This window comes from Rhipicephalus sanguineus, chromosome 9 (genome assembly GCF_013339695.2).
Source record: "Rhipicephalus sanguineus isolate Rsan-2018 chromosome 9, BIME_Rsan_1.4, whole genome shotgun sequence".
In the NCBI taxonomy this organism is placed as follows: domain Eukaryota; kingdom Metazoa; phylum Arthropoda; class Arachnida; order Ixodida; family Ixodidae; genus Rhipicephalus; species Rhipicephalus sanguineus.
This window is the reverse complement of record NC_051184.2, coordinates 36,872,282-36,888,655: the sequence shown is the minus strand read 5'-3', so window position 1 is coordinate 36,888,655 and position 16,374 is coordinate 36,872,282. Positions and strand designations below refer to the sequence as shown.

The following is a 16,374-nucleotide window of genomic DNA, read 5'->3' as shown; positions in this document are numbered from 1 at the left end:
TGAGCTTGGGTTCCCTATAACTCCGCTCGTACTCGACGTATTCTGAAAATTTTCGCGGCAGTAGATTCTTGAGACAATGAACTCCTTTAATGTAGTCATTCTTTGATTATTTGGAAAAAGTATTTGTTTGCAAAAACATTGCGCGCAGCTACCGCCAGACCTCCGGCTGTAAAGCAGTGGGTACACAGTGGAGTCAGTCTGAGAGACAATAAAGTTAACACTACATTGCTATAGGAACCAGGAACCATATGGCTGGTTTTGAGCATGGTCTGCCAGATGCACGGAATGTATTTATAGTAAGCTATAAAACAGCGCAAAAAAGCAAAACACGGACAAAAGAGGGAAATAGAACTAAGCAGCGCAGTTCTTGCTTCTGTTCATGATTGCTTTTCGCATGTTTCATGCTTTGCAATTAATCTAAACAAGCTGGGCCAACCTTCCATCTTGCTGCATATAAATGGATGCGTGGTCATCATGGTGAAGCAAAGATGGTGGTCGCAGCCGCTAGCGTAGCCGGAAGGTGGGGGATGCGTGGCCGGGGGGTGGAGGTGCCTGGTTTCATACCCGCAAAAATTTTCACTTTTGCACGGAAACATACAAACACACGCTCGAACCTACATAAAGGGAGGTTGAACACCTCCCCCTCCCCTTAAGATTTCTAGCTACGCCACTGGTCACAGCAACCTGCCTTGTGCAATTTTTTTATTTTTAACCATTCAGCTCTATGACAGAGGGTGCCACTATGGCCCCCGGGCTGCGTATTTCCACGTCAACGCTTCTTCGCACGTTTACGCCAACGCCCTTATCGGTTGACAAAAATATTATGGTGATGTACCGCACAATCGCGCTCTCTGTAATCGGACAGAATCATTGTAAACAGGAAGCTGACAAGGACACGTGGTTTCGTACGCCTGTACCCATATAGCTGCACCTTTTCGAAACTATCGACGTCGTTCTAGCGGCTTCGATAACTGGTGGCGCCAAGGTTGTCGTAAGCGGACCGGACAGCTCCCGCGCTCAGTGCGTGCCGTGAAAGGGTATGCATACTCGCAATTTAGTACTTCATCTAAGCGTAAGATATCGTTCATGGTGCGCCTTCGTATGAGTTATATTTGAAGCGTCCTTAAATATCTTGACATGCAGTGCTATGGGTCCTGTACTTCAATTGGAGTTCGGCACAACCAAGTAGACATGAGCGCTCGTCTTGTGTTCATAGTTGTACCGTTTCCTCTGAGCTGCAAGGTAGCACCACACCAAAGCAAACGATGGAAGAGCACTTCCTATGCGTTCACGTTTTTTTTTGTGGCTGTCACTACGTTTACTGTTTAGAAGTCTCTTCAAACCCCAGTAATCATGTAAGACCTAAGTAACCCAACATTCTAATATCGTTGTTTGCAGTGGCTAGCCAATCTGTCACACTTGACGAGCAGTATAAAGAAAAAGACCCTCTAACACGCATCAGTATATTAAAATAGAGATGATGCGATGACAGTTGCGTTACGTAAGCGCTTAGACTTAGGTGCGCGGGTTGCGTTTGCGTAAACACCTTTAAATTTAAGGCGGCGCTTTCCACTCCAGAACGGGCATTTTAGTCGGATTATGTTTACTCAGCTTTAATGCTCTGTTCAGATGTGATCTAAGTATACGTGCCGATCCGTGAAAGTAATTACGCGATCATATCGAAGTGTCAGCAGTTATGAAGCTCACTACAGGGTTGCGATAAAAGTACAGAGGGCAAGCGTTGACATGGTGCAGCGGAAAATGAGATAGGCCAGATAGCAGGCGTGTTCTTATCGGCGTAACGAAACACAGCGTGCTCGTTGCGTGTGCAGTGTGTACATCATGCAGGGACATGGTCGTGCGCATGCGTAGAGCGGAAGCCGCGTGAATTAATGAGCGCTTCATGCGCGACATTGCGCTGTGACCTTGTCGGATGGGACTCTCGGTCTGTAAAAACAATGGCCAATTGTAAAAAGATAGAAAAAAGAAGGGAGAAAGAGTTGAGCGATAACCATACACACATGAAGAAACCATTCGCGCAAATTACGCCCTTTATTGGTGGAGTCACTGCGACAAAAACAAGAAAAAGTGCGTTGACGACCTGAGGCCAACGGCATGTACAATTCAAACGCAGCTCATGCGGGCGATCCCATGGAGGTTACAACTACGACGAGATCACGTAAGCATTACCACAAATTTATTTCATTGTACGTGACTGTAACTTCGCGCTGCTTTCCTAGGATTCACACAAGTTTTCATTGTAACAAGCTTCGCAAAGCGCCCAATGTCTGATAATATGTACGTTTTCGCTACGCACCTGTATCGAAACGGCGCAGCCGCTGGTAAAAAAAACACTGACTCTAGCGCTGTTCAATCGCATTTATTAATATTAACTCGAAAACACCTTAACATGGAGGCGCACGGATGGCATGTTCTCCATAAACGTTTTGCATTTCTGGAGCTTACCTTGTCCCAAAGCAACGGTCGTTATATGAACTGAGCCTATTTCCTTTCTTTGACCGCGGTACTTTTGCCAAGAAAGCTATGCCAGGCTGATAGGTTTATCGTTGTTTGTGCCCTGAAGATATCGGGCGGGCAGCGTTGCAAAAAAACGAAAGCAATAATGATAAGCATTTTTGTTTGGGGAGAAGTTAAACGTCAAAAAGCGCCGACAGTTCTGAGAACCGGGTGTATATGACGTTTATGCTGAGTTGTCAAGATAAGCCCTCTATTTTCTCTATATTTTTGGCAGGTACAGTAAGCGGATCTGCATATTTACGTCTGTTGACTTTTCGTGCTGGAACAAATGCGCGGTTTCGAAATCGTTATGATGTCCACGATGTAAAAGCTTTCCAAACTCGAAAAGTTGAGTTGCTTGCTACCTGTGTATCAGCAGATTTGGAAGTTGACGCCCTGATAACGAAGAAATGTGGGTAACATTGTTTAGTGCCGCGCTAGACTGAATGGGTGATTGATTGACGTGTTGCATGCCTTCGTGGGGAAGCGTTCGTGTACATCTGTTGACTGGCGCTCTTCAACGAGCAGATGCATTTATTTGTATTCGGCCTTTACAGAAATGTGACGAGGATGAATGGATAGTGCACGTTTCAAACTTTTCCCGGCAGTAACAAGCCTGCGCCAGTGCATAAGCCCAGCGAACCATTGCTTGCATACATAACGCAGTATGTTGCGAAAAGTGCTGAAATTTCAAAGTGAAAAGGCCTTTGAACGCCAAAAGGACCATGTTTAGGCAGATATATAGTTGCCGTGCACGCTGGTCCGGCATACTCGCAGCACCTGTAGACGCTGCAGTTCCAAATAAAATTCTAGGTATTTCTATAGGAAGCTATATTATATCAACAAGGCCTCCGATATCTCGGAGCGCGCGAACTCGGAGGCTGTGGAATCACCGGCACGCTTTGTAGTATTCGTGGAAGGCTGCATGGCGATATGATTTATGTGCTTATACAGGGTGTTTCACGTAATAAGAACCAATGATTTAAAAAACAAAAGTGGTTAACAGCACCTGAATTAAACTAACTTCATATGGCCGTTGCTTTCTTTCAGTTGTGGTTACCTACCGGTTTTTTAATGATTTTTCCTTGTTACGTGAAACACCCTGTATATTACGGCGGCGACAAACAGAGCGTAATTCGAAGATATTGGCACGAGGCTGAAAAGTGGTCAGAGTTGTCAAGTATGAGACTTCGGAGCGGCGTGCTTTGCACTTGAAGGTTTACAGAAAGCAACATTTGCTAAAATACCGACATTTTTTTTTCAGCTGCAATTTCTAACCTCGGAATCGCCGAAGTCGAAGACGGCGACAACGGCATGGACTTGGAGATCCGCATTATCTACGGCATCGTGGGAATCGCACTGGTTGCCTCGTCGATTCTGTTTGTGATGTACATCGTTACCCGGCTTCTCAAAAAGAGGGTGAGTTGCACCAGTGCTAGCAATGAACCCCAGTTTCCTCTCATTTTACTATGTAGCCTACAACTATATTGGTATTTATATACCACCAGTATTACAGTCTTTAGTCGAGGAATGTGTTGGGTAGGCTTACATTCTGAACTTCTTATATAGCGACGATATTTAAAGGGCCCCTGAGCCACTCAGAGTTGAAAGACGAGATATTGTTATCTTTCTCATCTTCACTACCCTTCCTAAAAGCGCTGTCTCTTCTCACCACTTATTTCTTCATAAAACTCGTGGAAAATGTCAGCGCTATGCGTTGAGCCTATCCGGATTTTGAACTTTTCGGCTACACGCTGTTATCTCCGCTTGCGCAGTCGAACATACACAAAACGAAGTGAAATCAGTTGATTGTGCACGATAGTCATGCGAGGTGAGGTAGAATGGGCGTTCGACTGCATGGCGAAACATAGTGGGAGATAATTCACAACTGCCATCCATCGTATGTGGACCCAGCGAGAGCATAGTTCCTCATAACGTCAAGTGAAGACACAGCTGACGTCACGATTTGCGCAAAAAAAGACGGGAAACGTGAGAAGAGAATAACGCGCTCGTTCGTTGTATTTTCAGAGGTTGTTTAGGGGGCCCTTAAGAAAAAAACGAAATGATAAACAAAGTGCAACGTCTTTTTGGTTCTTTGCACAGGCACCAAGGCGCTCCAGTAGAAGCGATACGGCGAGCATAGACTCGTGGGTCATTGTCTGCGGTGACGTTCCGGAGGTGCATTTGCAAGAAAAGGCGGGAACAAGCTTTTCGCGGTATGACGTCCTCGTTTCAACACCGCCTTCGCAGACGACCGGCGAGGGCACGGCTGAACCATCGGTCGCCGAGCCCGGCTTGTCAAGCTTTGAAAGACGGACGCTATCGCTTACTATAACCCCCACGTTCACCTTGATGCCAGACGATACCGTTAGAAGGACCCCAACGAATGCTGCTGTGGACGAAGTCGGCGGGGTTGTGTGAATCTTTACAGGGGCTTCTTTGGATGCGCTTGCTTGCCCTTGTGGCCAGACGTGTCGACACGGACTTTGACTCTCAGTGTTGTGCACTTGCCGCAGTGTCCCATTGCCCACTGCTTCGTCTGAGCAGTGCCTCCTAGACTAGATGCCTGTGACGTGAGCCGAGTAGCTGGTTCCCAGCCCTCCCCCGTTCTCTCCTCCACCGCCCCTTCGAGCAGTGGCGGCTGCGAGCGCTCCTTGCGGTGGCCGCTCCAAACCTCTCTGCCTCCGAGATCGAAACAAGGTCCTCTGTAGTCCCTGAGGCAGCGTCGGCCGTAGACGCCGTGCCGATAACTGTGATGGCGTCACTTCCGACGGTACCGGAAATAGTGTCCGCTGTGAGCGCTCCTTGCGGAGACTACACTGAACTACGAGGAACCTCCCGCCCCTATGGGAAAGCGAGTGACGTCGCAGGTACCTGTTTAGAGGAGGCGTTGGTCTAAGCAAGCGCTTGCAGTTAATTTTAAATTCCGATCACCAGGGGAACCTGCCTGTCATTTATTTATGTATTTATTTATTTAACATATACTGCGGACACGAAGTCTAAGCAGGGAGGGCAATAAAAATGGTACAACAGTGAACATGTTTGGAAAAAAAGTTGAAAAGAACAAAGGAAACAAAAACAACATTACAGAAATAGAGCCCATATGTTTGGCAAAACGCTATAAAACAAATCAATGATGACGAGGATTATGATGTCGATTCGGTTATACACTTCCATTCTGTTATAGTACCAGGGAAAAAAGAATTCTTAAATATGTTCGTTCTCGCGAAGTAAGGTGTTAATGAATCTTGTCTATGGTCACTTGTGGGTCTGGTTTATAGGGGCGATAGATATAGAGATGAGTCTAGTGGTGAATTGTTCGTGTGAAGCATTTTAAGAAGTTCCACTCTCTGTTTCTGTCTTCTCATCTCGAGTGGTTCAATATAGTTAAGTTCTGTGGGTGAATTCGATCTTGAAAATTTGTTAAACATAACCTTCGCTGCACTTTCTCGAGGTTATTGATATTAGTTTTAGTATACGGATGTGATGAAGAATTACAGAAGGCGCCATTGTATATACTAAAATTCGGTTGCACTAAGGGGGCCCACTGCTGATATTGAAACCGCCGTCATTGACTGGGATGCTGCTTAGTTCATTTATTGAATCTTCCACAAACCGGCCTGGTGCGCACCGGGGCGCCCAGGCGCTGCAATCATCGGACGAAACTGCGCACGTGGCAGGGCGCCCCGTTGGGCACCGCTGCAATTTGTCTAATATGCCATCATCGTTTAAAAACCTGCGGCAAAATCTACTCTCCCTAGTTGCGCCAGCTTTACAGGTTCTTGATGCACGGACGCATTTAGAAAGTATGCTGTGTGCCGCGGTCATTTGACGTAGGACTCCGGTACGCAATGCGCATCTACAAACGCGTTTTGTGCTGCACAGTGTGCTTCATGTCAAGCGGAAGCAATGAATGTGTCAATTAGTGTCTCGCGAAGAACGAACACAGCACCAGAAACAAACAAACAAAAAATGAAACTTGTTGCGAAGAAGACCAGGTCCCACACTCGGCAACTATATGTACTTTTTTTATTTACCTGACGAATACTCATAAAAACGATGCAGTATTAGTGTCAGTGGTGGCGCACAGGAAGAAAGGCAATAAAATACTCTGCTGTTCAATTACTCCACGAATTAGTTCGTTTCATACTTTTCGTTACACATACCGCTTTATTTATTTATGTATTGACATTCGCCTGAAAATATGCCCCGCGTTTCGTGGTCTATTCCCTCTAGAGCTATCACCAAGAAGGTGTCATCGTCACCATCATATTCCATTGATGCATGCGGAGCTTTCTCAGGAGAACACAATGCAGTGTGTGAAGCCTACCAAATCACTAGCTAATCGGTATGCATGATAGTGAAGCGTCTGAGATGATTGCCATCTACCTCAAGACTCTTTATTGCGCGCTGAAATTGTCTTCGAAAATTACAAGAAATATTGAACAGAAAATTTTTAAACGACGAGATGATTGCTTCAGCGAACGGGTAATTCCCATGGAACGTAATCAAATATTTGGGTAAAACAGTACTACGGAAATGCTATTTGCCGAGAATGTACTTCAATAAAGGGGCTCCTATAACGATGTCCGCGTGGGTTGCGTTTCCTTGAGCGCGTTTGCCGCAAATGTTGCCGTGGTTCGACACCAAAAGGAGACTGCGGTCAAAGACCATGAACACTTCTGGTCACACAAAGAAACGTCCACCGGGAACTTCTCGAAGACGGACTTCATCAATCCATCTTGTTACATAGCCAAGAAGGCCACCGACTTCAACGAGTAGAGGCTTTCGTAACTATCATGAGAAAATTCTTCGTGGGTATGCGATTCTACGTGGTAACGCTAGCTATCTTATTGGTTTGTTTCTAGCACATTTAAACTTGACGGCAAGCAAGTGCATAACATTCCGCAGAATAAGTATATACGTCAATCAAATTCATTATTATCGGAAGCGCTAGTTACACTGTCTTTCGCTTAGTGCATTGTAAACACCTTCTACATCACAAGAACTATTTGTTTTGCGAAATGTACGTAGCTAAAACAAAGTGCAGATTCCGTCCTTCGTCATCTTCGTGCCAATCCTGCACTGGAACGCGGCGAAGAATTCGGGCATGCTCCTAACTGCCACGTTGCAGGCGTGCCTCGAGCCGAACCTCGATCCGGCGTAGGCCCTGTGAGTGGGCGACTCGGCGCACAAGGTCAGGCAGGCTCTGCGGAAGAACGTCCTCAGCAGCGCCGGCTTCTCGGGCTCTCGGTACGCCGACGCAGCCCACGAGCGGTACGCCTCGAGGGCCGACCGGAGGCCCAGGGCGTAGACGACGGCGTCGGGCACGTCATCGTCGACCCGGGCGTCTCCCGTCGGCAGCTGACAGGCACCGGCTGTGGTCAGGAGCGTGGAGAGGGCGCGCTCTTCTTCGTCGGTGTGCGCCTTGGGCGCGAGGAAGGCGCGCAGTACCCGTGTGGCCATGAGAAAGCCCAGGGAGGCGTAGTTGAAGTACTTGTAGGCGTCCGGGTACACCATGGGCGGTAGTAGGAGCCACGGGGACATGCACATCTCGTTGCCGACGTCGGTGAGCGAGGACTCCTTGCCAACGCAGGTGTCCAGGAATTCTTCGGGTGCCAGGAAGCGGGCTTTCCAGAGGCTCTCCTGTTAGGCGAAGAGAGAGAGGTGGCATTTTCAGTGACTAGGTAGTGTGGAGAGGGCGCCCCCCCCCCCCCCCATCACCGAAAAAAAATGAACGGGAACAATCTATAGATTTCAGGCAGATCGACTTCGTCTTTTATACCCGGAGGATGCAGCGCAAGTAGCCGCTGTGCGGTCCGTGCACACTGGGAAAACGTACTTTGAGTGAAAAACTTTAAAAGTTTACCGCTTTAGTGATACGGAATACAGATGTGATCTTTACAACATATGTAGGCTGCAAGTTAAAATTATGCTAAATAATTATACATAAGAACTCTACTTAGGAACATATGTTAGGTCTCCCGACTGTTTTGCATTCGACTGCAGCACACCGTTCGGCGAAAGCAACGGTGACCTGGCGAAAGCCCTCCACCTGCATGCCGCACGCGCTCTCGCGTTCAATATGATGGTCGACGTGCCAGCCGTAGCAGTAGCTTCGCTCTCGAGGAAAAAAAAAGTGGAAAAGAATCCGCCATTCCAGCAATATGCTTACCCCCGTGCTTTCTTAGCGGAGCACTAATGCGGCGGCCCGCCGATCTCGGCCCCTGACGCAACATGCTTCGTCGTGGCGCGCCGCTGAGTTATAACTTGGTAACTGTAATAGTCTGAGTTTCTTTTTTCTTTTTTTGCAATGAGCCGCTCGGCGGGGCAGTTCGATGAACAAGCTACGGAAAACAGAGGGTACGCCAATCCCGTTGCCGGATTGGCGAGACCATCTCCTTTTTTTCTCTCGCGACGTCGTTCTGGCTACGGCTTGCGCGTACGTTGCAACTGATGTCATACGCGATAAGGCACATGGACGTCATATCTTGCGGAGACACACGAACAAACAAGTTACGTTCCGGAGATTCACACGCCAAAACCACGGTGCGATTATGAGACAAGCCGTAGGTGGGGATTCCGTTGATTTTGGTCTGGACCGCACGGTTTCTTTAGCGTGCACCTAAGCCTCGGCGTTGAAAGTTGCGCAAGTTGGTAAGGGTTCATCTTGGTGAAACTGCGCAGTGGGACGCGACACAGAAGGAGTGAGACGAACATGCGCATACGAACTGGCGTTCAGTTGTTGCATTTTAACCCCTAGGGGGCCTTGTCATGTAAGCTGAGACTTTTAAAATGGTTGATTTCACGCTTCAAGAAACTCAGTTGTTAGTCTGCGCTTGTTTGTCTCACTTCTTTCTTCGTGTCCCGTCCCTTCGTGCACTTTGACCAAGGTGAACTTAAGCTTCAGTACGCGTGTGTTCTGGGCTTTCGCTCCTGTGTAAATGCGCCAGCCGTAGCCGCGAATCCGCGCCCTCGAGCTTAACAGTCCGTACCCTTGCCGCCAAGTAACCGCGGCGGGACGCGGACACCAACCTGGTACAAGTTGGGCGCCGCTGGAAACGCCTGGTACGCGACTTCGAGCCGGCTCATGTTCAGGTAGGGTCCCGAGAAGACGCTCTTGTACGAGTAAGCGCGCAGCATCTGGCTGAGCAGAATGCGCGCCGGTGCCTCGAGGCGACGATTGAGCGAGACGCGCTTGACCAACTGCAGAGTCACCAGGGACATCATCTCCTTGGTCAGGAAGACGGTGCGCTCAGGTGCCAGCGTGGAGACGGCGAACGCCCGCTTGGCCGCAGACAGCTGCTTGACGTCGAGGCGACGCAGGCAGTCCTCGCCGGCGACTTCAGGCCTGCCGTCCACCTTGTCCGATGGTGCGAGAGGTAGGGAAGTTAGCTATTCGAGCTCGAGTTTTTACAATAACATGTATTGAGAAGGCCCGCGCTGGCAATAAAGACCAACGGTTAGTGGCACACCCCGGCGCTGGCCCTTTAAGCATGCTTTCACGTAAGGATCTCTAAAAATGGGGAGGAGGGGGGGGGGGGAGTACTCCAATTTATCTATTCGCGACACGGCGTCTTCACTTGGAGACGCGACTTACTTTTGCCGTTTCTGTGCACAACTGGCGAGGAAGAGATAATGGTACATTGAGCATTCTTGTTGCATAAGTTTGTTTTGTATAATTTCTGGTTAAAATATCTTGCTACACATGATCGCTTTGGTGAAGGCGGTACCGTGTTTAACGAGACATTCGGTGTGGGACATTCTGGCAGCAATTCCAAAATTTTTACTTTCTTAGAAATGCTCGCTGCCAGCAGATAATAGTCGCATGTTATTTAAGAGGGTCGTTGGATTCGGTTTATGAAAAAATATAGCATGACTGACTCTACAATAATTAGACAATATTTTACGTTGTAATTTGGATTAACTGCTTTAAAATGCAATATAACGTATTCTAACGATTCGACTTGCCTTAAACTTGGTCTCAGAAAGCTCAGCCTAAATTATATAAATTCCACGCACTTATAGGCGGTCGATCATAATGGCTGTCGCAAAAGGTAACGTTGTATCTTTAACGCTTTGGTATGTTGGGACGGTGCACGCTCCAATTAAGGTCCAGAGGCAACACAACCAGCGATTACCTATACTCATTCAGTTGAATCGGATATTTATAGTGGTCAAGAATCTTGTTGGGGCACGAAAGCTCCTGGCGTAGAAATAGCTTTAAGATGCTCCGACCTTGATGCTTGAATTGATTGTACTTCTATGGAGCGCGTGGCCAGTGTTTGCGACGTCTTAAGGAGTGATACTGAGATAATAGTAATAATAATAACTTTTGAGCTTTTGCACCCCATAATAATATCTGAGGTTTAACGTCCCAAAACCACGATATGATTATGAGAGAGGCCGTAGTGGAGGGGTTCCGGAAATTTCGACCACCTGGGGTTCTTTAACGTGCATCTAAATCTAAGTACACGGGCCTCAGACATTTTCGCCTCCATCGAAAATGCAGCCTCCGCGGCCGGGATTCGATCCCGCAACCTTCGTGTCAGCATTCTTGCACCATAACCACTAGACCACCGTGGCGAGGCGCTTTTGCACCCCAAAGCCACCATATAATTGTGAGGGACGCCGTAGTGGAGGGCTCCAGAAACTTTGACCATCTGGTGTTCTGTAACGTGCACCTGAATTTAGGTTCACGGGCCTCAAGCATTTCGCCTCCACCGAAACGCGGCCGCCACGGCTGGAATTCGATCCCACGACCATGACACTGAGATGACGTAATTTGGATGCAACATGACAACTTCAACCATTGAACAATCCGCACTTATTCTATTTTCGCTATGCAGGAGAGAGAAAAAAAGAAAGCTATTACCGTACTGATTAAGTTTGTTCTCGAACGATCATCCAAGCTACGCAGCACGACTTTCGCGCTGGCAGTACCTGTTCAGTGTGCTGGAGGGACGTGAACAGGAACACCGAGTACTGCTAGCTTTCTTTCGTTTGCGACATCGATCAGATCTACGCGTTTGACGAGAGAAACGCAGTGTCCGTGTTGTATTTAGTACGTTTATCAACATTGGACTTTTATTCCCTGTAATACTTACAGCGATACAGATTCCTACCGCGTTTCACTTTGGCTTGCGTTTACGACTGCGCACAAGAACTAAGGGGCATGTTTCGTTTACGAGAAGTGCGAAAAGTCGCCTGCAGTGATGCTTGGGGCATATAAAGGAGTCCCAATCCCAAAAATTAACCGAGAGCTATTCGCTGCGGCTAACCTAATAGCCGTAGTGTTGCTTCGATACAAAGTTCTAGTAGGCTACTTCTTCACTAGATAGATCTAAATCACATAGAACACAGAAATGGGACGGGGAATTTAGTGGAAAATGTAATTTGAGAAAACAAAAATGTTAATTTAATAAGAGTGCCCCCACCTTGGTCTCGAAACAAAAAAATATGTTTGATGTGCTCCGTACTGAAGAAACGATCAGGCAAGTTGAGAAATACTCATGGCGATGTGGGCGTGTCGTAAAATCATGAGGTCACGATCGTTCATGACATGATGAAGTCGTGAGGATATCCTACATGAATTACATTAAAGAAGAACAGAAACAAGAAATCGCTTTAGCTCCTTAAAAATTACTTCACCGAAACTTTTTACGATATTGTTAGAAGCAACCTTGAGCACTTTTATGGTTCGAATGCAACTCTGTAGTGTCTATTGTCGCCGTTCCACGACGGGCCAAGTGAACAGCTTGTCGACTACAATCGACTGCTTCGCCACCAGGCAACTGACAAGGGACATTCTAAAAAGACAGGGCGTGCAAACACGGACACAAGAAAGAAGTCAGGACAGCACAAACGCCGACTAACAACTGAAGAGACGCACAACGGCTGAAAAGAAAGAAGGCACGAAAACTTATCTGCGCATGCCCATGCAACATGCGAACCTATCAATCCGGCACATCATCATCTTTAACTGAATGGACAGTTTAAAAAAGAAGCTGCCTCTGCACTTTCCTACTGCCCTACTGACCACTAGGAACGAGGATTCGTTGAACAGAGAGTCTCGGTAGAACCACCGTTTTGACGAGAGAACTTATGGACAAAGTTCTTTTTATCATGCCTAAAGCCTGAGATGCCTCATCAACCGGCAAAATTGACCGTCGGCGGCGTCAACACAAGTAATGCGAAATATTAGCACGTGATGATGCCAGCATATGACGTCACCACGTGACAGTTACGTCATAACATGTCATAATCACTTGGTGAGAGGTAGACCGCTCACGAAGACATTGCGAAACCCGGTGAGGTACAGGAAGCTTGCAATGCCTCCGATCCCGGAGGCAGTGCAAAATCACGTTGGTTGAAGAAAGCGTTCGTGGGGAGCGGGTGTTCAATACATTGACTAAGATGGAGAAGATGGGTTTCCCATTCGAGGCATATCTCAGACAAATGCATAGCGCACCCTGTGAGTTTTCACCCTGACGACCTTCAAGTCCTCTTGCCGAAACGTCGCCTTCAGCGACACGCGCCTGAACGTCCTCCCTGTTCACCGATATCTCATCAGTTGAAGTCTCCATCATCACCTGACCTTCTCGTCTTGCTTGGAATACTGACCCTTACGTACCTCGAACCACTAATTACCTTGACGTTCAGGTCGTACACGGCCGAGACGGCATGGATGACGTGCGCGAACAGGTAGACCGATCGCGCCAGGTCGTCGGCAAGCGCGAACAGCTGCAGCGCCGTCTTGAGCAGCTTGGGCGACTCGAGGGCCACGGCCGAGTCGTCGGTGACGTTCAGGCGCGTGTGCCTGCTGACAGCCTGCAGCCAGCTGCAGGTGTCGCCGAGCCCCAGGTTGGGGAGCACGGTCTTGGCGTCTCCCAGGATCCGGGACTCGTTGCTGTCGCGGTTTCGGTACGCTTCCAGGACTCTCTGGTGCAGCTCTTTTGTGCGGTTCAGGATGTCGCGCTGTCGACTTTCCTCCATGGAATTGCTCACAAACACCATCACCTTCGGCGTTTGGGAAAAAAGAGACATGATGCAGAGACAACTCCACTGAGGCATGGGCGTCGGCAGGATTTTGTTTTGGTGCACTGTGCGATGCCAGTGCACGTTAAGGAACACCAGATGGTCGAAATTTCCGGAGACCTCCATTACGTCGTGCCTCATAATGATGTCGTGGTTTTGGCACGTAAAAAACTCAGATATATTATTAGGAACTTGTCTTGGGGGTTGGGGAGATTGTCTCGGGGGTGGGTGCAAAATCTTATTGCATCGTGGTGGGGGAGGGTAGAAGCGCTTGTGGGGCTAGGGGGGGGGGGGGCAAGTGCTCTTGTGGCTGCCGACGCCCATGCACTGAGCTTGTCTGGGTACGCGTAAGCGTTGCGCTATAGCGTACTGGAAGTATTGCTACCTGCTCATCTCCGTTCTATTTGGTATTTTACATGCTTGTAATGTTCGTGGTTCGAGTGTCTGTACATTTCAGGTCGAGGGTTCGATATCGAACACACTTTGACGGTTCAGGGTCAGATCGAGGAACCGACGAGGGTTGGATACCCTACGCACATGGAAGGCTTGGGCTTCCAGCTGCTGTATGCATCGTAGGCCATAGAGCTCGGTACCATACATTCTCTGAAGGTCGAGGGTATGAGCCCCGAATGATTTGATAGGTCGTGAATTCGATTTGCTATTCACTATATACCATTATATGTTTTGCAGCTATTTCGTCTGGAGCCCTATGTATTACAATGGGACAGTAGCAGACAGGGGGTCGGATAGAGGGAAGAAGTTGCAGATGAGCAATCCAAAGAGAATGCTTACGCACTAAAATCTAAGGGGAAAAATGTTTCGATTTATCGGCAAGTTCGAGAGGAAGGCGTCAGCATTACGTTAGGGGATTGGACACTGCAGGGGTCTAGAAGCTACAGGCTATAGGAGTAAGGTCTCTGGAATAAAAAAAAAACAAAATATATTCAGGGGTATCACATAATAGGGATTAGCAGCGCCGACGCCGACCATCAGTTCTCGCGTTTGATGAGGCATCCAAAGTTTTCGCCTTAATAAACGAGACAGACGGCACAGAGCGCCTGTCCTGAGTATATCGCTTTTTTTTTTCGGTGCCAGCTTTTGCGCTTCACTTTACCGAATATGCTTCACTAAATGGCCATAAATTTTAGTTTTTTAAGGTTTAACTAACCTTTTCGAGGAGGGCGCTCATCTCGGAGGCACCGATCAGCTCGTCAGTGCCGAGCGCGCTCACGACGAAGCTGTACTTGAGCTCGAACGTGACGATCCTGATGAGCACCGAGAGGCCAAATCGGGCACTCATGGCGACCAGCACGTCGACCAGCTCGTTACTCGCCCGCTTGGCCAACAGCGTGTCCCAGCGGAGACCGGTGGTCATGGCGAAGCGCTCCACGAAGTAGGGCAAGTCGTGGCGACTCTCCATGTCCTGCGAGCACGGTGTCCATTGCACGGGAGAAATTTCTAACTACTGCTAAGTGTTAGCAGTATTCCGTTAAGGGTTAGCTGTAGTCGACAACTGAGGCATGGGCGTCGGCAGGATTATGTCTTGGTGTGCTGTGCGATGTCAGTGCTCGTTAATGAACACCAGATGGTCGAAATTTCCGGAGCCCTCCACTACGACGTGCCTCATAGTCATATCGTGGTTTTGGCACGTAAAACCTCAGATATTTATTAGGATTTTGTCTTGGGGGGTTGGGGGGTGGGGGTGCAAAACCGTATTGCATTGTGGTGGGGGAGGGTGGAAGCACTTGTGTGGCTTGGGTGGGGGGCATATGCTTTTGTGGCTTGGCGGGGGGGAGGGGTCAAGTGCCCCTTTGGAATCCCCTGCCGACGTCCATGCACTGAGCTTGTCTGAGTATGCATAAGCGTTGTGCTATAGCGTACTGGAAGTATTGCCATATGTTCATCTTCGTTCTACTTAGCATTTTGCACGTTTGTAATGTTAAGAGTTAGTAGCATTGGCTAAGGGTTAGTTGTAGTTGGCCATTGGCTAAGGGTTGGCAGTTGCTCAACATTGGATACGGGTTAGCAGTGTAGTAAAGAGGAATGCCCAGTGCTGCAGCCCCATCGCCCACTCTGCACGAGGCACGAGCTGGTGCTGCCTAGCCTGTGGTTGCTGCAATGCTGCCTGCGCCTGTCCAGGTCTTTCTGTCTCTGTTCGGACGCCCAAAGCCACACAGCAGCATTGGCCAAGGATTAGCAGTAGTTGGCCATTGGCTAAGAGTTAGCAGCAGGCCCATAGCCAGGGGGGGGGGGGGGTGGCTAACCCTCCCCCCCCCGAAAGTCTGGTGAAGTAGGTGTTTTTACCAAAAATAAATAAAAATGTGTTTTTCTCAAAAAGTTAAGGTTTTCAGCAAGTGCCCTCCCCCCCCCCCCCCGAATGAAATTCCTGGCTACGGGCCTGGTTAGCAGCACTGCCTAATGGTATAGATGGCCACTGGCCAGGCCCGTAGTCCGTAGCCAGGGGTGGGGGCCCTAGCCCCCCCCCTAATTTTGGTGAAGTATGTGTTTTTACCAAAAATAAATAATGAAAATAGGTGTTTTCCTCAAATAGTCAAGCTATTCAGCAAGTGAGCCCCCCTCCCCCCCCCCCCCCCCGGAGAAAATTTCTGGTTACGGGGCTGCCACTGGCTAAGCGTTAGTAGTAGATGGCCATTGGTTAAGGGTTAGCTGAACTTGCTAAGGGTTGGCAGTAGTTGGTCATCGGATAAGGGTTAGAAATAGTTGAACATTCGTTGAGGTTTAGCAATAGTTGGCTTTTGCTTGCCTGCATTTTGCATTGTCGAGTTGAATGGTACCATGACGATGCTTGCGCGTATGCCA

At 48.4% G+C, this 16,374-nt stretch overlaps 1 protein-coding gene across 1 annotated transcript; it reads left to right on the top strand.

The window, feature by feature from the left end:
- Positions 1-1,596: 1,596 nt before the first annotated feature.
- On the top strand, positions 1,597-5,834 carry LOC119404111 (uncharacterized). Its single transcript, XM_037670714.2, has 3 exons — positions 1,597-2,179; positions 3,782-3,936; positions 4,621-5,834. The coding sequence occupies exons 1-3, from the start codon at positions 2,116-2,118 to the stop codon at positions 4,936-4,938; spliced, it is 537 nt and encodes a 178-aa protein (XP_037526642.1). The 5' UTR covers positions 1,597-2,115; the 3' UTR covers positions 4,939-5,834.
- Positions 5,835-16,374: the final 10,540 nt, after the last annotated feature.